Raw genomic sequence first — 25,807 nt, 5'->3', positions numbered from 1 at the left:
TGTCCATATTTTTTAGTTTGTTGCTAAGAAACCCTATTGCCTGAAAGCAATTTATGAGTAGGAGCCTATATGAAACAAGAGAAAAGCAATCATCCTGAAACTTGTTCAAATGAGGTCATTCTATCTATTCAGCACATTTTGGTGCCACTTAATAAATTATCTCCTTTCCATACTCATGCAGTTACTATGATTTGGAAAACCCCATTGAATTTTAAAGCAAAACAATTCTTTATAAATGTTTAATATGAGTCTGCAAACTAATATATGTGAAATGAGGAGCCATAGTTGTTTGGTTTCTCATTCTCTATCCATATTTGTCCTTTCTTGAACATACTGTGAATTCCAAACACTTTGCAAGGGTAATTTTCATATTTTAAGAGACCTGGTACAGAGCATGGGAAAAAGACTTGATTGACATGCTGATAGAAATATAAAACCTATAAACTGACAATGATATTTTGAGATTAGAGCGAAGTCAGCTGAAGGCAGATTCTGCAAAACAAGCATGGTGGTAGGCGGACCAAAACGCTGGGACAACAGTTCTGCCAGGGTGGGGTAGGCTGGAGTGCCAGGCGGAATCCAGCTCCGCATACAAATACGCAAAGGAAAGTTAGAAGCAGGCAGAAACGCTGAAGCTTCACATTTCTAACCACTAAACTCCTAACAACACAGACACTTTGAAAATTAGTGCAGACGGAGAGCCATAGGGATCCAGGTTCAGGTCTTTCCACTGAAATCAATCCAGTTTGGCCCATTTCCATTCAGTCTTTCGGCTCCCTCCTATTGCCCTTCGGACCTCAAATACGTCCGAAGTAAAACCTGGCTATGGGTCAGACTGGAAGATGACTGATAAAGTAGGCTATATTCAGTTCTTTCCCTAACTCGAAAAATGCAGAAAGTTAAAGGACACCTAGACCCAAGCTGAAAACGTGGCGCTAAGAGGAAAACGTTGTCTCAATCTACCTACGCCCAGCCCACCAACCCTGCCAGCCAATAACATAAATAATTCTTCTGCCACTCCCGCGATTCTCAGCGCTCATTTTCCCTCTGCTCTGATCGACTGCGCACTCCATAAGTGCCCATCCTCCGCCCCACTCCGCTATACAAGAGTCATCGTCTGTCTACCCTACAAGGAAAATGACGATAGCGGCTACCACGGGAGGCTCAAGATCCGACAAATGACTATCCCAAATAGCCACAAGGGAAAAAGCAAAGGCCCCTTAGCCCACTGAACACCAGGTCCCTTAACCCGGAAGCGACTCATCCCACAGTTGAGAGGGGAGGAGTCTGAAGTCTAGGTCTGTCCCGGCATGCCCTGGGCTTCCGGTGACCTCTGGCCCTTTTCTGCAGTCCGCTCCCTCTGCCTAACGTGCTCTCTGCCTGCTAGCTTTCGTTTCTTACCTCCGGTGTGTCCTCGCACGCTGCCTGCCGACTGTGGCGCCTGCGACTCGTACAGGCGGTGGCACAGGACACTCGTCATGGCCGCCTCTAAGCCAGTGGAGGCGGCTGTGGTCGCAGCGGCTGCGCCCGGCTCCGGGAGTGGAGTGAGCGGAGGTGGCGGGACTTCGGGCCCGGGCACTGGAGGCCTACCCCGATGGCAGCTGGCGCTGGCTGTCGGGGCGCCCCTGTTGCTGGGCGCTGGAGCCGTGTACCTGTGGAGCCGGCAGCGACGGCGACGGGAGGCCGGAGGCCGGGGCGACGCCAGCGGTCTGAAGCGCAACAGCGAGCGGAAGACCCCAGAGGGCAGGGCCAGTCCAGCCCTGGGCAGCGGACATCCGGAAGGCTCAGGTGCCCACCTGGAAATGGTGAGAAGTGGCCCCGAGCCGTAGTGGTGAAACCGAGTGATGCAGCTTTTCCTTGGCGGGTTGGGCGGGGGTCGTCCTGCGCATCAGTCTACAACTGCCAAATGGCTGTACAGGAGTTTAGGGAGACTCTTCCTTGTGCCTCAGTAGGGAATGGAGAGGGGACAGGTTAGCAACATTGTTTGACATTTCCTTCTGGGTTTCAGAAAAGTCCTTTGCTTCTCTTTTCAGTGATACAGCATTTATATCTAGAGTAATAGGTACAAGAACGTTTGCAAGTGTGATGATTAATTAAAAAGCAAAGAAGGGTGAATTCTGTTAATGATTGATACAGTGATATGAATTGTTTTTGTGATTCCCAAGGCCTAGAGCTCCTTTTTGAAGTATGGGGGAGAAGTATGGACTACTACTGTGACAAAGGCGAAAGAATTTGTTAGCTTTTTTATACTCCTTCCCCCAGTAAACAAGTTCTGAAGAGTGAAATGGTGGTAGCTTGTTTTTTAAAAAACTATGGGAGTGAATTCTTAAACTTTTTGGATGAAATCAGCTCAGATTTTTCCGTTTCATCTGGAAGTGTGGATGACAAGTTGTCTGATGTTAGACAAGCATTGGAATTTCTGGTGAACTGCTTTGTATGATTTTGTTTATTAACTCCTTTCGGTATCTGACAGTTGTGTGGATAATTGTCGTAGCTGCTTAACAGTACTGGAACTGGGTGGGGTGGAGTATTTTATTGAGTCTATAATTGTACAGTGGTAGTATCCGAATAAAGTTCGGAGAAACTTATAGTGATTCTTAGTCACATATACATGTAAATAGTATTAATACGTATGCAAGCTTACATACACTTATACACATTGCTTTCCACACGTTTTTACTAAGTTTAGCTTTAAAGGTTAGTACCTATAATGTGTGAGGCATTTTGCTAGACAGTTATAGAGCTATATGACTTTACCCCTGGGAAAGTAAAACATGGCCTATTTTTTAATCAGAAAAGATGTATTACAATAAAGGGAACCAGTGGCCTATGAGAACTAGAGAAATGTCACTTTATATTGAGCTCTCCAGCATTGTTACTTTTGGAACGTGATTTTATCTCTCATCTTTTCTGCCATCCCTGTTGAATAAGAGGATTAAAATATTAGACTTCTTCTATTTCATTCAGGACTAAAAATTGATGATTCTGAGTGCTGTTAGAGTGGTTATCAAGAGTTGGTTATTACAAGTCTTTTATCATTTTCACATGTATAAAATTCCTAATCGATTCCTATATCATTTTTATTTCGTTTTAATCATAGAATGAAAAGTACATAAAAGTATTCAGTTCTACAATAATCATTAAAAAGTTTGTGTACATAAAACAACTTCTTAACATTTCATTGTAGTGTCAATCATTCCACCTTATCCTAGGAATTCTGTACCATTGGTATTTGATAGAGTTTAGCAAATTGCCTTTATTCACCTGATTGCTAAAAGCTAGGTTTTAAGGTAGAATTCTTTGTGTAACATGAGTGGCTTTAAAGTGATTTTTTAAACCTAAAACAAAATTGAGCAAAATATTAGCATATAGCATTGATCACCCTGTGGAATCTTTAGGTTTCTACTGAAATCTTGCTTTGACTTTCTAAAGATTTTTTAGCAAAATGTCTTTGTCCTTTTTAATGGAAATATATACACTAACTTTGATGTCCAGTATATATATTTACAGACTTATTTTTGTTTTTTAAAATAGTCTAGTGCTTAAGAGTTATTAGACTGTCTAAATATAACTGGCCACTAATTGTAATGTATTTACTGTCTGTGATTAGAGAACTTGCTGTGTTTCAGTAGTACCTTTAAATTGGCAACTTTGTTGGGTTTCATAAATAGGGAAGCATTCGTTTCAACTGATGGAAAACTGGCTGTAATTTTTAAGTGGATGAAAGTCTGGACAAATATCTGTGTCCAGTATGAGCAAGTAGAATGAAAAAATCTGTGGATTTTGTTTGTTGGCTTATGTTTGCTTTAATGTAATGTGAACTAGTGAAATTTCTGGACTTTTGTCTAATGGATTTGAAACTCTCATAAGCAGTACAGACCTTATTCTAGTTATCTTTTTTTCTGAGATAGCAAAAACTTGTAAAGCAAATATAAAGACTGTTCATATTTTTTAATTAATGGAAATTTGAGGGTATCATTAAAGGAAAGCATCTAATCACAGTTGGTAGTGTCTGAGATTGAAGTATTAAACCATGGTTCGTTTTAAGCCATTAAAGTCTTATGTGCCATTTTTCTCCAGTAATTTATTTTAAACTTGAATAGTAGATTTCTTTCAATGGAAGACTTCTTTGAAGATAGTTTTATTTGTAGCACTTCTTAATCTGTAGGTTTGAGTTATAAATAAGGGACTACCAAATATACCGGCCATGTATCCTAGTTCTACAGATGTATTAGATATATTCCCCAAAATTTATGATTTTAATTTGAGTATTAATAACTTTATGATAACTTTATTCAGTTTTTTTATGTGATAAAAAATACCACAATTATTTTTAATGGTCAGGAACCACCAATCTAAGCCAGTTCTCCAGAATAGGGAAAGATGTACCTAAACATTTTAATAAAGGGATCAAAGGAATGAACAGCTTGCTGTTACCTTTTTCCTTGAAGTGAACTCATTCTCTTTCCCCCATATAAATGTTTCTAGTCAGTCTGGGTCACCAGTGACGTTTTTATGTAATTAACTTTGGTGAATACTTCCTAATCTGTGTGTGTGTGTGTGTGTGTGTGTGTGTGTGTGTGTGTGTGCGCGCGCGCATGTATATCCTGAATCCTGATGCTTAGTCTCCTTTCTAGTGTCTTTCTCTATTTTTTCCTTTTACTGACCTTCACAGTTCTAGCAAAAGCTTTTTTTGTTCTTTTTAATACTGGAGATTGAGCTGAGCTATAGCTCCCATTCCTTTAGTTGTTTTTGTTTTGTCCTGTTTTAGTGGGACAGGGTCTTACTAAGTTGCCCAGGCTGGCCTCAAACTTCTAATCCTTCAGCCAAAAAAAAAAAAAAGATTGGACTAGAATTGCTTATTTCTGTCTTTACTGCTGTATTTTTGAATCTTTGAAGGCTTGGACTGGCTCTATCTTGTTTTCTTATTCTTAGAACCTAAATACAATTGTGATACATAGTAATTATTGAATGAATAAATGAAACTTAATTCTTTGACTAATAAATAGTTAAGAGCTCTTTGACGTCTGTAAGTTTATACATGCACACACATACCCACATAAAAAAAATTCCTAACTTATGATGGTTTGACTTTTTTGACTTTACAGTGGTACAAAATCAATAGACATCCAATAGAATCCATATTTTGAATTTTGATTTATTTTCCTCAGGCTGATGGTATGTTCTATGGTATATGTGATACTGGATGGGGCAGCCAGCTGCAGTTCCTAGTAGCCACAGTATCATGGGTAAGCAACCAGTACACTACATTGTACTATGTTGCTACACTATGATGTTAATGTAGATTAGACTTATTGAATGCATTTCCAATTTAATAATAATTTCAGTTTATAATGGGTTTATCAATCACTTGCTTTTTTAAAAAATATATAACTATAATCCTGCAGAAGAAGCATTTTTTTAGTACTTTTTATGTAATCCTGTGTATTGTGATTTAGTAGGTGGGGTTGATTGTAGATTTTCTAAATTTCGAGGCATGAGATGAGAAAGGACTTGATTAAATTGGGTTTAATTCCTTCTTAGGCATTTTGTTTAATTCCTTCTTAGGCATTTTTCAAAAGCGTAGGTCTAAAGTTTTCTGAGACTCAAGGCAAACTGTTAGCTGTGAACCTATATAAATATAAAAACAAATTACATAATCCTATGGTACAGTAGCTCAGGGTAAACATTTCCATTCCCAAAGGGACAAATAGGGGATATAAATCTATCAGACTGAGGCAAGACTGAGATTCAGCAGGGCAAACGTTAAGTCCTATAGCTCTATATCTAGCATCTGAGCCCACAGTGGTAAAATGTGAGTTTTAAGGGGTTTAGAAAGTCCCCAGGTGCAGCCCACACAACCTCTCTTGGGCTGGCTCCTTTCCAGCCTCCAGCTTTCCTCAGTAGACATTCCATGTACCTGGTGTCTCCAGCTTTATAAGGTCTTGGCTGCACCTTTGGCTTCATTCCTACAGCTTCATACACTACTCTCTCAGGCTCCTTGGAAACCTTCCTGACCACCCATTCTTACATTCTGCATGCTAATAAAATCAGCATGACACAGATGATGCCAAGGCCAGCTGTCAGCCAGAGCAGTAGCCCAGCCATCTTGGACCAGGGCTGCAGTAGCCTCTGAGTGCCTGGATGGAATCTCTTCATTCTAAGGCTTCTCTAGCCCTCATCTCCATTCCTTTCAAGCCCTCACACAAAGGCTTTTAAACCACATGGTAAAGTACAGTTATAGCCGTGGCTGCACTCTCATCAATTTTCTTGTTGCTAGGACACAATGCTCAACATCAACAACTTAATTTAATTTAGCTCACAGTTTTAGGAGTTTCATTACATGGTCAGCAGGCTCCAGAACAGGAATATTGTGGTAGAAGGACTTGGCAGAGGAAAGCTGCTTTGGTTCTTGGCAGCTGGGAAGCAAAGCAGGGGAGCAGCACCAGCGAGGAAAACCAAAGGACTACATATAGCACTCAATGTCTCGTCTCTGTGACCCACCCAGACGTATCCCCCAAAGAGTGCTCCACCAATCTCCTAGGTGGTTCCCAACAAATTAGGTGGACACAATGAAGCTTTACCATCACAGTATTCCAAAGTTGCTTGCTGTTTCTCTAAAGCTGGAATTCAAATATAATATGCTTTATGAATTTAGGAAATTTAAGGGAATAAATCATTTAAGAGCAATGTCATATGTGTTTTAACAATACAAATGTATCATAGTAACAAGTTCATATCCATTTTATTTTCTTACACTTGGATTGAAGTACAGAATTCTAGCTCATTTTCTTTCACATTGACAATATATTATCGTTAGGATAACATTTTTTAAGTACTTACCAAGAATTAACAATAGTTCCTTAATTTCCAGATGTATATCACTGAAAGCTTTGTGTGATATAGTTATGTCTCAGAGCTTCTTTTTTTAAAGGTTGGTTCTTTTCTGATCTCCCGACCTTACATATGTGTGGTAATCCTTTTAGGCCTGTATTTCCTCCCTGGAGTACAGTACTCGCCTGTTTTTGTCGGTCATTTTAGTTTCAGAGCCAGTTCTTGTGACTCACTGACTTCAGTTGCTGTCTTTTCATTCTACTAAATTTGTCGGAATTATACCTTAATACCTGTTGCTTTCATTTCAAAATGTAATTTGTTTTCCAGAGTAAATTTGCCTCTTCAGTAGGTGTGCTCAGAGTTTGCCTCTTGTTTGACAAATTTCAGCACACATAAATGATTGCTAGAGAGAGGAAAGGCATATTTAATGTTTCTTAGATGTATTATTACATCTAAAAGTTTAATTCACTTTCAGTCATGTGTTTTACTCGAGTAGATTTGAATTTATATGTATGCATACATGTAGTTGGCTAATCCTTGAACCAGTAATTTTCTGCTCATCTATACAATTTACTTATCATCTAATATATATTTTCTTGATGTGGACTGGGATTTCAGCATTTTGATTAGTGACAGTTCATTTGAGAGGCTGCTAGTCTAGTCTGCTTGTTTGTTTTCTGCACCGATATCTAGCCTGTTCCTTCAGGATAAAGGCTACCCTTTTGGATGTTGTAGAGTTGTGCTTCTGCGTCTTCAAGTGGTTGGCTTCAGGACTCTCCAGGGATAACAAACTATAATGACACTCAAGTGCTTTATTGTAGTATTTGCATGTAACCTACACAAATCCAGTCATATACCTGAAGTCATCTCTTGATTACTATAATACCTAATACTATGTAAATAGTTGTAATACAGTATTGTTTAGGAAATAATGACCAGGAAAAATAAATCTGGGCACGTTTAGTACTGATTCAAACAGCAGCCATCCATCTCATGCATGTCTAAGTGCATAGTACCCATCAGCAACAATTTAACTTTTTTTTCCTGAGTATTTTCAATCCACAGTGGGTTGAATCTGTGGTAGAGGGCCATCTATAGTTGAGTCACATCAACAAAAAAAAATTTTTGTGTAAAAAAAAAAAAAATACACAGTTTTAGTGTAAAATATGGAACCTTGAAAAAACTACCAAAATCAAGTTCTATCTAGTCCCATTAAATGGCATTATAGTCTTTAAAATCTCCTTTGTAGCTTTTGGACAGCAAGATAGATCCCATGAAAAGATACTAGCATTTCAGGATGTTTTGATTGTTTGAATCTCTGATTTTGACCTTAGGAGTCAAAGAATATGTAATTTTAAAAAGGAAGTTATAAAAACTAATTGAAGGTAAATAGCTCATTGAAATATTCAGTTGGATGGTTTAAGGTTTAGACTTTACTAAATAAAAATGAGTGTCTTTCTTTTTTTTTAATTTTTTGAAGCAAGGTCTCCCTGTGTAGTTCAGGCTGGCCCTGAACTCACCATGTAGCCCAGACTGGCCTCCAACTCGAAGCGATCCTCCTGCCTCAGCCTTCTGAGTGCTGGGATTACAGGCATGTGCCTCCACTCCCAGCTGAAGTGTATGTCTTTCTAAGGAGGGGGAAGCCTTGTATCACTCTCTCCAGATTCTTCTTCATCCCTTCCATATGTCTGCCTCTCCTTGTATTCTTGTGATACCATTTAGGCTTAGACTTTAGTAGATAGGAAAGAGCCTGTTTGTGCTAATGAAACAAGGTTATTCTATTCAGAGAGTGTTTTTGTTTAATCTGTATATTGTTAAAATATTGATTAACTCTGAAGTACATTTATATTCAAAAATACTCCTCAAATACATTTAATATGCCACAATATTTTCTTCATAAACAGTGCCTAAACTATTTTAGGGTATGTATTAGGCAGGTTTTGGGTGATTTAGGCGCACTGAAAACTTACTGTAAGAAATTAAAATAATGTTTTTCTTTCATCTTTATTTAATATCAAAGGTAGTTGGATTTATTTTCAAGCTTTATTAGACAGAGTCACGATTATTATATCTGTGTCAGGTTGTACATTTTATCAGTAAAACTTTTCTATCTGATGCTTTTGAATGCTGTCTTGACTGATAAACTGTCTTTTTTAGTATTTGTCTTCTATAACTTTTTCCTTAACCATTCTATGCCATTTTATCTTGTCATACTTTTTAGGCAGCACTTAGTTTTGGTTTTAAGCAGTTTGAAAATCTGTCATGTTTTTGAGACAAACCTCCTAAGCACTGGGATTATAGGTGTGTACTACCGTGCCTGGCAAAATCTGTCTTAATGTAGGCATCTAACCTATTTATTGTTACTATTGACATGGTTAGTAATTACTGCCATATTTTAGTTTTTTAGTTTGTTCTTTACTTTCTGCTTTTCATGATATTGGTCATTCCTCCATTTTAGAATTTACTTTTAGTGGTAAGAAAGTTGTGCATGGCTAGTCTTGTGTTCTGCCTCAGATGCTACTTTGGTGAGGTATTTTTGGTTCAAGCTAATCTTCAGAACTTTGAAATTGTTACTTCTCTTTTTTTAGTATATAATGTTGGTGATAGTCTGGTACTAGATTTGTTCTTTTTCTTTTTCAGGTAATTTTTTTTTTTTTCTGCCTAAATACTTTTGGATTTTTGTTGTGCAATTTCACCATAATATGTTTTTAAATATGTAACATTTTTCTTTAGGAATTTTTAAATACTTGTTTATTTAGACCTTCCTTTCTATGCCTAGAGCATCAGATAGATATTGGAACTTAGATACCTACTTCATATCATTTAACTTTTTCTCCATACTTCTCACCTGGCTGTCCTACTTTTATTGTCTTCTAGCAGTTTCCTTGGCTCCATTCCATCTTCTGCTGGTTAATGTGCTTCTTAGCTGTGCCTGTTGCAATATATACCCCATCTATTGAGTTAATTCTAATAATCCTTTTTCATTTGCAAGATTTCGGACTGTGACTGGGGATGTAGCTCAGTGGCACAATGAGTGTCATGCACAAGGCCCTGAGTTCAATCTCTAGCAGCTGCACAGCTCCTCAGCAGCCTTGTCGTTGTCATTGTCGTTAATTGGTTCATCCTACTTTCCTAGATATTATTTTTCTAATTGACTTGGATCTCTCTTTAATGTATTGATCTTCCTTCAGTATTAGCAATTCTTTTTTTGGTACCAGAGATTGAACTCGGGTCCTTGCACTTGCAAGGCAGGCGGCAGAACCACTGAGCTAAATCCCTGGCCCAGTATTAGCAATTCTTGATTGTGTGTTCTTCATTTATGCCTGTCACTTGTCTCTTGGGAAAAGGGAATCTTCAGTCTTCCTAGATAAGAGCCCTACCCAATCTGACTTCTACTTTGCAGTGGAGTAAGAGGATTGTTGAGATTGTCTCAAATGCAAGTTTTCCAGCAGTCATCTTCATTGTCCCCACAGAGCCTACACCTACCTAAAGGATTCTCAGCTGTCTTGTCTTATGGCTGTTTCTCTATTAGTTTAGTTCTGGCGTATTTTCATAGTCCTAAAACATGTGTCCATGAAATATGTTTCAGAGTTGCTATTTAATTTATATTTCAGAGCTTTTAGCAATGGATTAAGTCTTTTGACGAATGGAAGATTTTGTGTTCATCTATTCATTTGTTTGTGTTTTTATATTGGTTGCTTTCATCCTCTCATCTTAGATTTAAAATATACCTATTTCTTCTTGATACTAGCTTAAACTGTCTGTGTAATACTCTGAATTTAGATACTTTGTTTCCTACAAATCCTTCTTTACACACTATCCATTTTAAAAAGAACTATAGCTGCAGTGATACTATAGAAGAAAAACAAAAGATAAGTGGAAGGGGAAAAATGAATTAAAGGGAGAAAAAGAGTAGGTTCAAGAAAAGTATCTTACTTGCCATCTTACCTGCTTTCTTTTTTTTGGTACCAGGGATTGAACTCGGGTCCTTGCATTTGCGCAGCAGGCGGTGAAACCACTGAGCTAAATCCCCAGCCCATCTTACCTTCTTTTTATAACTAAGAGATATCAAACAACTTGCTGAGCCTCAAACAATCTGCTGTTCACACATTATTTAAATTGTCTATAGGGCCAGCTGCTTCTGCTTTTATTTTATTAGTATTTACCTGTTGGGAAGTATATGGAGTCTTGCTTACTACTATATTTGTTAAAGTTGGGTAGTATTGGCAAACAGTAACCAAGTTGTGAGGATATACCACAAAGCTCAGGGGGCTAGTGACTGGAATCTGGATAACTGGTTTTATCTTCAGAGATGCTTCCCAAGTATTGATTGAAATTTTCACAGCTGTCCTCAGTAGGTATTAATTACCATCTCTTCAATGCTGTCCACATAAAGTCTGTGTGTGTGTGTGTGTGTTGGGCCTTCCAAAAACCAGACTCTGAGACAGAGATAAGAGTACATACAAAAAATTTGTTGATGGACAAATGATACATTTGAAATAACGATCATAATGGAGATACCGATGAAAAATGAAGTATTTATACTGTCTGTTCTGCATTATTGACAAATAGCCTAGAAAAGTGCAAAACATGAATTAGTGGTTGTCAGACTAAGCCAACTAACCAATAAACATGAAAATATTTTAAAATTCATTAATAGTAAGGAAAATGCAAAATAATATTGAGGTATTTACCAGAGTTTTTCAGCCTTGGCAATATTAACATTTTGGATCTGATAATTCTTTGTTGTGGTGGACTGTACTGTGCATTATAGGAAGTTAGCATCCCTGGCCTCTTCCTACTTGATGCTCATAGCATCTCCCTTCTCCCATATTGTGACAATCAAAACTGTTTCCAGGGATAGGGATGCAGCTTAGTGGTAGAGTGCTTGCCTAGCATGCTTGAGGCCCTGGGTTCTCTCCAGAACCACCAAAAAAAAAAAAGGCAAAATATTTCCAGATTATGTTACCAAAACAGCACCTGTGAATGTAGGGATCCAGCTTAGTATAGCCATAGCTGTCTTGGTCACAACTGCTGTTTTGCCTGCCACGTGACCCTGGAACACATCACAAACCCTATAAGATAAAAAGGACAGCAGTAGTCAGAAGGTCAACCAAGTGTGTTGTGCCAGCTATAAACAGGCTTTTTCTTAACTGATGTTGGACATATTAATAGTTTTTGCTCATGTGTGGATCCTAGGGAAAAACAAAAAGACATGAAAGTAGAAGGGGGGCTATTTGGGGAAGGTAAGAGGGAGGACAAATACCATCAAAGCACATTATATGCATTTAAAGAAATGTCACAATGCAACCACCATTATTTTGTACAGTTAATATGTACTGATAATTATATTTTTTAAATGGGCTAGGAATGTAGCTCAGTGGCAAAGCACTTACAGAACATGTGTGAGCACCTGGTTCAATCCAGTACTGCAAAGAAAAATAATTAAAAATTAAGAAAAGAAAAGGACACTGCCTGCCTTGCAAGCACAAGGTTCTGAGTTCTATCCCTGGTACAAAAAAAAAAAAAAAAGAAAAGGATAAAAGTTTGGGAAAGGATAGGTACATTCCACTTCCCTGAAGCCAACCTTTGTCAAGCCTAGCATATACATCTCTTCCTTTTCCTTTGGGGTATAGGGATCTTGTCACCCAGCACACCCTTCTGTTCGTAAGTCCCCAATACATTGTACTTTGTAGAGTCCTGGATCTACCTGCCTTTTTCTTCAGTCTCACAGCCAGTTCTTATTATTGGGACTGGGTATTTCTGAAATGAGTAAAATTATTCTCAACTAAGAACCATTGTCTTATATCCATTAAGCACAGTTTATCAATTTACCATTTAATTATAATGGTCACAGTCTATTGTCAAATATTGATTAGTGTTTGGTAATTGTTTCTCTTGTTTCAGAACTCTCTTGATAGAGCCCAAGCAGCCAAGAACAAAGGCAATAAGTATTTTAAAGCAGGAAAGTATGAACAAGCTATTCAGTGCTATACAGAAGCTATCAGTTTGTGCCCTACAGAAAAGAATGTTGATCTTTCCACATTTTATCAAAATAGAGCTGCTGCCTTTGAACAGTTGGTATGTACACTGGGATGTTTTCTCTTTTCCTTTGTTTTTCAGTATTTGCTTTAAGTTTCAGTTAATGCTATTCAAATCTAATGCATTTTTGACATTGTTTTGAAATTAATAAGATTTTTGTTTTCATTTCCTTTAAAAAAATTTTCAAGAACAAATATTAGTCTTGCTGGTTACAAATATACCCCAGTTATAAATATTTCAGCTTTTATGAAATTAGATAGTATAAAAAATTAAAGTTTTTTAGTAGGTCTTTAACCCTTTGAGGCTGTTCGTCAACTTCTTTCTGTAGCTGTAAGTAATAGTTGCATATGGTGCAAGGGAAAACGAAAGATGATTTCCTTTTAAATACTGTTGGTGATAAAGTTTTTCAGTATTTTGTACAGCTTTTCATATCAGCATATGCCAACCTGTTTTACCTTTTAAAGACTAGATGTAGAGCCATTGTATATTTATTTAGTGGATTGATGAAAAAAACGGCAGAGTGGAGAGTATTATAGAAGAAACAATATGTTTTTTCTACTCTGAGGGAAGAAAGAGTTTGGCATGTTCAAATAAGGGTAGAAGAAAGATGAAATTGGAAAACCAGATAGGGACTAGGTCTTAAAAAGCCTTGTAGGCAATAATAGAGTTTGGAGTGATTCTGACTATAGTGGATATACTAAAGAGTTTTAAGCAGGGCAAGAACATCATTTAAAACTATCATATTTTGTTGAGAATATGTTGAAAAGAGGCAAGAGTGGAGACTGGGAAAACAAATAAGGATGTTAAAGTAACCTAGGTAAGACATGAAGAAAAACTGAAAATCAGCAGAACTTGTTATTGCATTGAATGTGAAAGCTGAAGAGGTAAAAGATTTTACTACCAGAAGATAGAGACTAAGTAGACGGTTATATTGGAAAAATGCCTATTTTAGTAGAGTGGTCTTGTGCTTCTGATAAATTTCAGATTTCATCTATAATTTTAGTTGGGGTATATAAAGTCAGTATAATTACCTAAGGGAGAGACGAGATGAGACCTTGAGGATGTCATCATGTTGAGTCAAGGAAGAGAATTCAGCAGAGGAAATTGAGAAGGGACTATTGGTAGGTGGAAATGAGATAAAGTTGAAAATCTAGAGGATCAGCAATAAAGAGGTACTGAGAAGTGGGGTATTGTTTGGGTAGTTACAGAGTCAAAGGAGGGGTTTTAAAAGATGAAATACACAAGAGCAAGTGTTTCTATATTCGTGGGAATGGCTCAGAAGAGAAGCAGACTCTTGCAGAGAAGGGATAGCTAGAAGAGTGAAGTCCATGGACAGAGAGGTCATGGAATTCAGATCACCAGTGGAGGTTTGACCTTTGATGAAGATGGATGCTTCCTCAGTTTTAACAGGAGCAAAGAAGAAAATGGTAGGAGCACAAAACTCGAGGTAGGTTTGGAGGTAGAAAGATGGCCAAAGTATGTTCATTGCCTATTTTTAAAAATCTGGTAACTTGTCTTCTTTAAAGATATTTATGTGAGGTTTTATAGTATGTATAGTGTAAATATTAACTCTTTGTATTTGGGATACTTTTTCTGTTGTGGGACTCTTAATACTTGGCCTGTTAACTTTGGAAAACTGATATCTTTTGAACAGTACTTTTATTAGTGTGACTCTTAAAATACTTTCAATTACAGCAAAAATGGAAAGAGGTGGCCCAAGATTGTACAAAGGCTGTTGAACTTAATCCCAAATATGTGAAAGCTCTGTTTAGACGTGCGAAAGCCCACGAGAAGCTAGACAATAAGAAGGAATGTTTAGAAGGTGAGGCTATTTTTGTGTTTGCATATGAAAATTTCTAAAGGCTTTATAGTCATTGTAAATTTATATAAAATTCTGCCTTGTGAGTACAGAAATCAGTTGTCTTTAAAAGTTGAATTCTTCCCCAATTGAGACTTTGTTTTCTAGTTTAAAGTGAAATTGCTGATACTAAAGATTTGGAATTTATATACCACACAATTTAAACATGGCAATTAGTGAGCATCAGTATAATTCCATGAATAAGGGAATCAGAAGTTTTGGCAAGTGATAGTGTTTCTACTTACAGCTGTTTTAAGAAATAAAATAACTTTAAGATGAATAATTTTTAAAAGTTGTTTTTATGCCCTTAATATTTTCATACTTCATTTTATACCAAGTTGCAAATTATGCAGTTGGTATAAAACATCTAAGTCAATTTGTCATTCTCAGTAGATGCTATAAATGTTTGGCATCCTCTAATTGGCTGTGTCTGTTTCCAAAACTGCAATTAGCGTATAGTCCCCACTGGCTTTTAAAGTACATTTTTCTAGATATTGTGAAGCTAAAATCAGTGTATTATTTCTATAACCCAACAGTGCTTTCCACTACATTTTTAAATAACTTTTTTTTTTCTGGTATTGGAGATCAAACCCAGGCACTTATGAATGCAAGCACACCTCTGTCACTGGAACTACACCCACAGCACACAATCCCACTTTTTTTTTTTTTGGTACCAGGGATCAAACTCGGGACCATGCGCTTGCAAGGCAGGCGCTGGAACCACTGAGCTAAATCCCCAGCCCCAAATCCCACTTTTTAAAAAGAAAAAGCTTCAACAAGGCCCTGGATTCGATCTCCAGCACTACCAAAAAAAATTTTTTTTTTTTTTTGGTACCGGGGATTGAACTCGATTCCTTGCACTTGCTAGGCAGGTGGCGGAACCACTGAGCTAAATCTCTGGCCCACCAAAAAAATTTTTTTAAACATTTTTAAAGCCCCCCCCCTTTTAAATTAATTTTATTGGTACATTTAAGGTATACAATATAATGACATTCATCATTGGAAATTTGCACCTTTACATAATCCATCTTGGTTCTTATTTTTTCCCCATTCCCCTGCCCTCCCTTCAACCCCTCTACCCCTCCCTATCTACAAAGACTTTGTTTCCATTTTTTCTTTTTCTCACATTAATTGCATTCCCTTCTTTCTTTACCCCTACCCCTCCCACTTCCCCTTCCCCTTTGCCCCTTTTCTTCCTATTTCACATTATGTATTATACCTTTTAGTCCTTATTTACACTTTTGGTTTCTCACACTAGAGAAACTATTTAGTATTTACACATGTGTGTCCTATTTATTTCATTTAAGAGTATCACCTCAATGTGCATCCATTTAGCTATAAATGTTTCTAGTTTCTCATTCTTTATGGCTGAGTAATACTCCATTTTTTCCCTTAGATTCTTTTATTGGTACATTTTAGATACACAGTACATTTACATTTATCACTGGGTACTTGTACCTTTACATGATATATCTTGGTTCTTTTTTTTTCCCCATTTCCTGTCCTCTATTCACCCTCTCCACCTTTCCCCATTTACAAAGACTTTGTTTCCATTTTTCCTTTTCTCATAATTTTTCCCTTCCCTTCTTTCCTTTCCCCTACCCCTCCCACTTCCCCTACCCCTTTGGACCTTTTCTTCCTATTTCACATTATCAGTTATTCATTTTAATCATTATTTACACTTTCAGTTTCTCACAACCAGAGAAACTATTCGGTATTTACACATGTGTGTCCTATTTATTTCCCTTAAGAGTATGTCCTCAGTATGCATCCATTTAGCTATAAATGTCTCTAGTTTCTCGTTCTTTATGGCTGGGTAGTATTCCATTTTATAAAAACCACATCTTTATCCAGTTTTCAGTTGATGGCCACTTGGGCTATTTCCAGGCATAAAGCCCCTTTTTTAAAAATCCTGGATTATCAAATGATAATAATGCTTTAGAGAACATTTTAGCAAAACTTGAAGTTTTATGGTGTCATATAATTTGGTAGTTGGTGGAAGTGGTGTTGCTTTAGAAAAGAGAATCCTAAGTTTGGGCTAGATCTTGAAGTTACTAATATAGTAATTGCCAAAGAGGAAGGAATTTGATTGGAGTTTTAGAGGGAAATTGGATGAGAAAAAGACATTGACATTGGCATGAACCAAAGTTATCAGGGGAATGTAGCACTAGATTGACTTGTTTGGAGGTGCAGGATGTGAAATTTTGAGAAATGGTCTTCAAAAAGAGAAAGAATGATCATTGAATACTTTGAATGAAAGAAAGGTTGAAAAGTTAAGGAAGTCTCTTTTTATTTTTTTTTTTGGTAATGGGGGATTGAACTCAGGATCTTGCGCTTGTGAGGCAGGCGGCGGAACCACTGAGCTAAATCCCCAGCCAGAAGTCTATCTTTTAAATTTCAAATCATTGTGTCTTGAGCTGTGGCAAATGAAAATGGCTTATGAGAGAACTATCTTATGTTGATTTGCCATCTGGTTCCTGGTCAGAAGAGAGAATTCCTATATTCCTTGTTTTATTTGCTATCTATAAAACGTTAGAGCAATGTCAGAAATTATATAGCACAAAGCTTTTCATTTTATAGGTGAAGGAAATTTTAATCTCAGAGAAGGGGAGAAACTTGAAATATTGATAATCAGTTCTGTTCAAAATGAAATAGCCTCATCAGGCTATTAATTTAGTTTGACTTTCTGTATTACATTGTACCTATTTGATACTGCTGATCATCTCTGCAATAATTGCATCCTTATTTTTCCATCATTTCTAGATGTCACTGCTGTGTGTATATTAGAAGGGTTCCAAAATCAACAAAGCATGCTATTAGCTGATAAAGTTCTTAAACTTCTCGGAAAAGAGAAAGCCAAAGAAAAGTACAAGGTAAATTAATCTGAATTGTGAAATAGAGAGAGTATGCTACTTGAACTTGGGAAAAATGATTATAGTAACAACTGAAATTCGGGTGGAATTACATTTCTTTTTCGTATAATCTTGGGCTTTTGTGACATATTCTTTTTCAATAAGTATGTAGGCTGTGTTCATTACTGTACTTGGAGGAGACTGGAATTCATCTGTGTTAAAAGTTGCTATACTATGACCAATGGGCCAAATCCAGTCTGCCTTTTGTATTTGTAAATAATATTCAGCCACTCACATATTGTTTTTGGCTGCTTTCGGCCTGCAACAGAGCTAAGTGGTTGTTGTAGCATACAGCGACTATATCCCCTGAAAAGCCTAAATTGTTTATTACCTGGCTTTTTACAGGAAAATATTTGCCAACCCCTGTTCTGTATCACTAATTTTTAAACTTATATTGTGTAAGTGGACATTTGTTTTAGGCTGTTAGTAGTGGATAGTTTAATTCAACAAACCATTATTAAACAAAGCTCCATGTATGGGGATAGGTGTGCAAAAACATGTTGCCTTCCTTATAGAATTAAAATTTAGTGAGACTGTTACTCTATAAAAGACCTAACGTGGCTAATGTCTAGTGGGAGACGTACATACAGTAGTGCTGAGAGAGCACCACCATCTTTGTCACTGAAGATTCACTGCTAAATTTCAGTAATATCAGGGCAGTTGTTCCTTTTTTCTTTACTAATGACTTGCTTTTCTCTTAAATGGATTTTAACAATTATATATATTTAAATTCTCATCTGTGACTATTAGCAGAATGAAATGATTAAAACAGGCTTCTTCACTGTAGGAATTTAATGTGCTGGTTGGGTTGTGAATCTCCAAGAGCAGTGAGGGCAAACCTGTTAGAGACTGGTGCCCAAACTGCGACCCAAAATCCACTCATTTATTGCAGAGTGCCAACACTGCAATTAAACCTGAATACCAAGGTTTTAGCTTATAAAAGCATCTTATACATTAACATCTTTTGTCTTTAAAAGAAAAACACAATAGCGTAGATGCCATAGGTTTCCCACCACTGTCCAAGAGAAATATAACAGTAATAGCTCTCAGTCTCTTTGAACTGTGCAACTTTTTTCTGCTTAAGCGTCTTGTAAAACTGATGTTCCTCCAAAAACACTTTGCAAAACATCATGTTAGCTTCATAAATTGAGCCTTAAAAGAAGCTAGTAAGATAAATAAGGCAAATATTTATTTCAACTACTACTTCAGGGATGAGAAAACTTGAGATTAGAGGTTTAATGACATGTCATATACAAGGGATGATCAATACAATGAATCTTTAAAAAAAAATTTTTTTTAAACTTGTGGTAAAGACATTACCAGATAAATGTGTTTGAAGTAGAAGGAATATTTTGAGTATTGTGAGAGGGATCAATGGCAATGTACCTTTTACTGTAATACATTTTTTAATTTAAACATTCACCATATTTTATGACCACATACCCCATTGATCAAATGTTTATGGCAATTTCTGTCAAATAAAAACATACCATGTGTCTTCATTCACCTTATTCAACAGACCTGGCATTATGAGTCGTGACTTTTTTTCCTTCAAAATCAAAATGACCATGAAATGTAAATGTTTTTAATAAGTTCAGGGGTTGAGGCAGCTACAAGAATACAATTAGACAATAAAATTAATTAAAAAAAAAAAACACAGACTCACGAAAGAGGACTTCCAGAACTGCTTCAGAAAGTAGCAGGAACAATTAGATAAATGTGTTCAAAATGAAGGAAAGTATTTTGAGAGGGATGAATGCCAATGTCTTTTATTATAGTAATTTTTTAAAAAATTTTAAACATTCACTATATTTTTTAAATCATAGCTCATAGTGAATAAGTGGCAGAACTAAAATGTGATCTTTTCATTTGTTACGTAAGTCCATTTCTTGAAACATTATTTTAACTATAAATTTATAATCCAGTGTGGAAGATAGGCAATAGCTTCATTTCTAAGCTGAAATGGGAAACTAAAAGACTTTCATGATTTACCCAGCTTCAAGTAAATGCTATTTAAAATTCTATTTAAGCTTTTCCCCTAAAATGATAAATGATATAAAGAAAAGAAATTTGTTTCTTACAGTTCTGGAGGCTGGAAAAACCAATACCAAGGTAATAGCATCTGGGGAAGGCCTTCATGCTATACTATCCCATGATAGAAAGGCAAGAGAACATGAGAGCAAGACTCAAGTTTTATTATGAATCTACTGTCTTGATTTGATAACTAACCCACTCCTGGGTAATGATATTAATCCATTCATGAAAATAGAGCCCTCCCGACCTAATCATGTCTTATTAAGCCCCACCTCCCATTATATTAGATTGCAGATTTAGTTTCCAACACATGAACTTGGGGGACAGATTCAAATAATAGCAATGGGTTTTCCCTTAGATTTTGTCTTTTAAGTGTTATTCTATTCTGCTCTCCATCCATCCTACATTAGACCATTTATTTCAAAACATTTTTTTTAATCCTACACATACAAGACATTAAATCTACCAAATAGTAATGGTATTTGTTATACATAACATTTTAAATAAGCTGTTTTCAGCCAGGCATGGTAAAATTCCAGCACTCTGGAAGGCTGAAGTAGAAGGATTGCAAGTTCACACCCAGCCTAAGCAACTTGCTCTGTTTTGAATAAAAAAATTTTAAAAGGGCTGGGGATGTGGCTTGGTGCAAAAGTCCTGGGTTCGAACTCCAGTACTGCATAATATTGTATTTTTTATTTTAAACTTACCATAGGTATTGAGTTTTGTAGATGAAAGATCAAAAATATAAGAGCTCTTTGTCTATATTATTCCCTTTGTTTAAAACTTTTTTAAAATTCTGATTTACAAGGAGGGAAAAAAACTCCTATAATTATGAATGCCAAAAAGAGAAGATTATAACAGGAAATCTGATTAAATGACTTACAGTGGCACTTCCCTATAATGCAGATCTTCAGATGCAAGCCCATGGCAAATGGACATTTTTAGCACCTGCCGTAAGAGCTGTTTTGAACAGCTGGGACTGGCCATTCCCACTATCTTTTGTCCTGTGGCTTAGAGCTTAACATTCTTCAGTTATTTGAAAATGAGAATCCAGTTTTTACAGCAATTATTCTTAATGTTCAATAATGTACCTGCTTCTTAGATTATTGTTTTCTTATTTTGATAAATTTCAGAATCGTGAACCTTTGATGCCATCTCCACAGTTTATCAAATCTTACTTCAGTTCTTTCACTGATGATATCATTTCTCAACCTATGCTTAAAGGAGAGAAGTCTGATGAAGATAAAGACAAGGAAGGAGAAGCTTTAGAAGTAAAAGAAAAGTAAGTATGCCAGTGTCTCCTGAATGTTTTTTGTGTTTTTTTCTTGTTGTTTGTTTTGGTTTTGGTTTTTGTGGCTGCCATGAACTTTCCCTGGAACCACAATGGGTTCAGAGTCAACTGAAAAAAAAATCTTATCTCTAGGTAGATATAAATAAAATAAATTATACAATAGTACCATAATTGTTATAATTACAGAATAAAAATACACCTCTTTCTAGCATATGTCTGTTTCTCCTCTGCTATTTAAGAATCTAAGGGCCCAGAGATTAGTTCAGTGGCACTGTGCCTGCCTGGCAAGCGCAAGGTCCTGAGTTCAATCCCCAGTACCAAGAATCTACCCTGCTTTCACAGTCTTGCATTGTGATTATTCTCAAGAGGATGCCTAGTGAATCAGTTGGTTGATTGTATTTGAGTAAAGGCACTAACTTTCAAATTAATTATGTAGCTTAACATTTAAATGTTTTAGTGCAGGGAAGATTTTAATAATTATGAGACACTTAAATTTCCTTCAAGGTCCTGCTTCCTTACCAAAATGCCATTCTTTGGACTTCTTGTGTTTGAGGTTTAGAGTTGTTTTTAATACCTACCACTTTTGTTCTCTGTAAGTAGGAACTTTTTTCTTCCGATCTGATTTGATAATTGTTTCTATATCCTTAGCCTGGTGACCTGAAGAACAAAATAAGGAATATTAGAATCCAGTTACAGGAATACTTAATGCAGAGTTGTAAGATTTTGATTGATACACCTTTTCTTTTAAGCCACTTACTTGCCAGTTTCTCTACTCAGATTATAACAACTAAAATGAGAAATTGTACTTTTAGTGTCTTATACAAATGCTCCTTCAGTTACATCCGATACATCATTGAGAATATGTAGGTTAAAAATACATTTATTCTGAACCACGTATCAAAATACCTACTACTTGAGCACCTAAATTTAGCAACATACAGTACATTGTAGAATATTGGTTGTCCACCTCCTGATTCTGTGTCTGACTAGGAGCTGTGACTTGTTGCCACTGCCCAGCATCACACAAGAGTATCATACCACATATTGCTGGCCCAGGGAAAGATCAAAATTCAAAGTACACTTTTTACTGAAGTGTACCATTTTCCTATCATGCTGAAGTCTAGCCATTATAAATTGGGAACTATCTATATTTAGAAGATGGTTCAAAGGTTATGTAGTGTAAGTTTTGGTTTTTTTCAGTTATAAATCCCTTCTACAAGCATCTCCAGTACAGTCGTTATTTTAAAAGAATAAATAATACTGTGCTTATTGCATTTTTTAAAATAGGTGTATTTTTTAAAGATCTCTAATATAAGAATTTTGCTTTAAATTTACTTTTTTGATAAGTGTACTTTTTAATTGTTCTGTTCATATAGGTGAAACAATAAATCTGTATGAGAGCCTTCTGTATTTCCCTGTCTCCAATCTTACTCTCTTATTCAGTCCATTCTCTACAAAACAGTTATCTTTACAAAGCACAGTATCATACCTCTTGCTTTGGCTTATATTGCACTAAGCTTACTTGATTGTTTCCTACTGTTGTGTTCCTCTCTTAGCACTTAACAATTACTCAGTGCAATTAAGTGCCACAGATAGGAAGGTAAAACAAGATCCTTACCCATGTTATAAATTAGTCTTGTCTTTTTCACTAGCTTACCTTTTCACATATTTGTCTAAGCCAAGGTGTTAACCCAGCTTTCTGTCATAGATTCTGTTTCCTTTTAAAACTCACTCCCTAAAGCATCAAGAAAGTCCCATTCGGCTTCAGAAACATAATTGTTTTTTAACTTCTTTTTCCCAGCTCTAATTCTATACTAGCTGGCTGATTAACTTGTAAAGGGGAAATGGACTATTGCTTAACTCAGGCATGCTAAATGTAACAAGTTTTAGCGTTTGATTCTTTCTTAGTAAATAGTTTCTTGTTTGTTTTCATTTTCAGTTCTGGATATTTAAAAGCCAAACAGTACATGGAAGAAGAAAACTATGATAAAATCATAAGTGAATGCTCAAAAGAAGTAGATGCTCAAGGAAAATACATGGCAGAAGCATTATTACTACGAGCCACCTTCTACTTACTCATTGGCAATGCCAATGCTGCCAAGCCTGATTTGGATAAGGTCATCAATTTGAAAGAAGCTAATGTGAAGGTACATTTTGAAATGTTTGTGCATGTGGAAAAAAATCAATAAGTAGAAATGGTTTTATAGATCTTTTGCCAGATACTTTAGCATTTCACTTGCCATTCTCCAAAAAGGCTGTTTTTGTTTTGGCAGAAACCTAATTATGAATGCAATGGTGCTATAAATCTGAAAAATAAATGTTAATATTTATCTTCAGCCAACAAAGTAAAATATTTTCCTGCAGAATCTGGAAGTTTCAGCTTCCTCGTATAGATACTACCTACTGTGTTGGACTATTTCAGTTGTGTAAGGGTGATAGTAACAGGGCTATTGATAGGTTGTAAGTAGCATGTGAAAAGTAGTTCCAGGTTTTAAAATATACTTAAAAAAGGGCTAGGGATTTAGCTCAGTGGTTCCAGTGCCTGCCTTGCAAGCGCAAGGTCCTGAGTTCGATCCCCAGTACCAAAAAATATATATATATATAAATATATATATATATATATATACTTAAAAAGGATATATATATATATACTTAAAAAGGATAAACACATTAGTAATACATTTGGAAAGATTTTTATAACTGAAGAAATGAACAGCCTAGGGCTGGGGATTTGGCTCTGGTTCTGCCACCTGCCTCACAAATGCAAGGTCTGGAGTTCGATCCCTGGTACCAAAAAAAAGAAAAGAACAGCCTAAAAATATACAGAAGTTTTCTCATTTGTGTTGTTGAAGCAGCTTTTCATTTTTCAAGTGTTTTTAATGTTTATGTAATGATTTTCATAATAAGATTTAAAGGGATCTGTTGAATTATGCAATTTCTCTACTCAAAGTAACAAGATAGAATTGAGCCACCATTAATTTATCTTTATTAGTTAATTCTTTCTCTTTAAAATTAATCATCTATGTATTTGGGAGGGATATAAAAATTGTTTTTAAGGCCTAAGTATTTGTTAAAAGTTCATTTCAAAATTAGATTTTCAAATTGAAAATACTTCATAATATTAATTTTATTTCCTGCTGATTTTCCTAATGACTACAATTACAGTATTTTGTTATAATTGTGGGGGCCTTTTTTATATACATATATATAGATATGCACACACACATATAGTATCAACATGTATAATCAATACCGAGATAGACAGACAGACAGACAGACATGCGCACTGAGTCTGCCAAAAAAGTATATACAGCCGGGGATTTAGCTCAGTGGTTTCGCTGCCTGCTTCGCAAGCACACAGACCCAAGTTCGATCCCCGGTACCAAAAAAAAAAAGTATATACACACTTCAGGAAAATAAAAACTTGTATAAATATTTCAATACTCAATTTATTGAAAGATCATGAGATTAATATAAATTACCTTTGGCCTCTACAATTATAAGAGGTGCTCAAAGTAGTAGCCATTAGCTTTCAGACATTTATTTATATATGTCAAACTGCTGCTTGGGTAACCTTGGTCATTAAGACTGCTGCACAAGCATTTTCAATTTCTTCTTTAGAGTCCTGCAGTATAAGTGAGTTTTCTGCAATATACAACATCCTCTAGGATCTCCCATATGAGAGTTAACACCATCTGTTGAAAAAACATCATACTATTTTTCTTTCCTGAAATAATGTGTATACACTTTTTGGTGGAGTGGGTGTGGGTGTGGGTGTGTGTGTGTTAATGCTTTGAACAAAATTTGAAAGAAGAAATGTGTTTTCTTGATCACCTCCGCCCCACTACTGGTATTTGGACTCTGCTACGTCTCCAGCCCCACTTTTAAAATGTTTTACTTTCTGAGACAGGGTTTTGCTAAGTTGCCCAGGCTTGGCTCACATTTGCAGTCCTCCTGCCTCAGTTTCCCAGAGTGCTAGAATTATAGGCATATGCCACAATACTCAGCTGTATGTTTTCATTTTAACAGCAAGTTATAATCATGTCTGTGACATCTATAAAACTTAACTCAAAATGGATGAAAGACAAATGTAAGAGTTAAAAAAGTATAAAACTCATAGAAGAAAACAGGAGTTAGTATTTCTTTCCTTGTATGAATATAAGAAATGAGAAAGTTATAAGAAATAAGACACCTTGTATGGTGAGATAAGACACCAAAAGCACAAGTGCCCCTCCCAAAAGAACATAAATTGGACTTTGTCAGAATTTAAAATATTTATGCTTTAAAGAACACCATTGAGAAACACAACCTTCCACAGAATGGGTGAAAATATTCATAAAGCATTTATCTGATAAGAAGCTTGTAATACAGAATAAACTACTCAGAATTCAACAGTAAAAGACCACTTAATTTTAAAATGGGCCAAGGGTCTGAATAGACATGTCTCCAAAGAATATATACAAATGACCAGTAATAACATGAAATTATGCTTAGCATCATTAGCCATTAGGAAATTGTAAATGAAAACCATAGTGAAATATAACTTCAAAAAGATGGACAATTAAAAAAAAAAAAGATGGACAATAACAAATGTTGGTGAGGACATGGAGAAAGAGGGACCCCCCTACATTACTGTGGAAATGTAAAATCTTAAAATCTCTTTGGAAATTATATTGACAGTTTCTCAAACAGTTAAGCATACAGTTAGTTACCTTGTACTCCAGCAGTTTTACTTCTACATATATACCCAAGAGAATTGAATACATATGTTAAAAATATGTACATTAATGTTGACAGCATTATTTATGATAACCAAAAGGTAGAAGAAACTCAAAT

At 36.0% G+C, this 25,807-nt stretch overlaps 1 protein-coding gene across 1 annotated transcript in view; it reads left to right on the top strand.

Annotated features, from left to right (window-relative positions):
- The first annotated feature begins 1,034 nt into the window (after positions 1 to 1,034).
- The window catches only part of Tomm70 (translocase of outer mitochondrial membrane 70), a 34,691-nt gene continuing 9,918 nt past the window's right edge, over positions 1,035 to 25,807 (top strand). Inside the window, exons 1-6 of the mRNA XM_004857977.4 lie at positions 1,035 to 1,805; positions 12,742 to 12,915; positions 14,572 to 14,698; positions 17,498 to 17,607; positions 20,814 to 20,962; positions 22,911 to 23,118. Coding sequence (XP_004858034.2) covers positions 1,311 to 1,805; positions 12,742 to 12,915; positions 14,572 to 14,698; positions 17,498 to 17,607; positions 20,814 to 20,962; positions 22,911 to 23,118 — 1,263 coding nt within the window. The 5' untranslated portion in view covers positions 1,035 to 1,310. The remainder of the gene's footprint in view (positions 1,806 to 12,741; positions 12,916 to 14,571; positions 14,699 to 17,497; positions 17,608 to 20,813; positions 20,963 to 22,910; positions 23,119 to 25,807) is intronic.

This window comes from Heterocephalus glaber, unplaced genomic scaffold (assembly GCF_053883595.1).
Source record: "Heterocephalus glaber isolate CG9 unplaced genomic scaffold, H.glaber_assembly_v1.0 deba00000122, whole genome shotgun sequence".
Taxonomy (NCBI): Eukaryota; Metazoa; Chordata; class Mammalia; order Rodentia; family Bathyergidae; genus Heterocephalus; species Heterocephalus glaber.
Note: the sequence above shows the minus strand (reverse complement) of the source record. Positions and strands in the feature narration are given on the sequence as shown.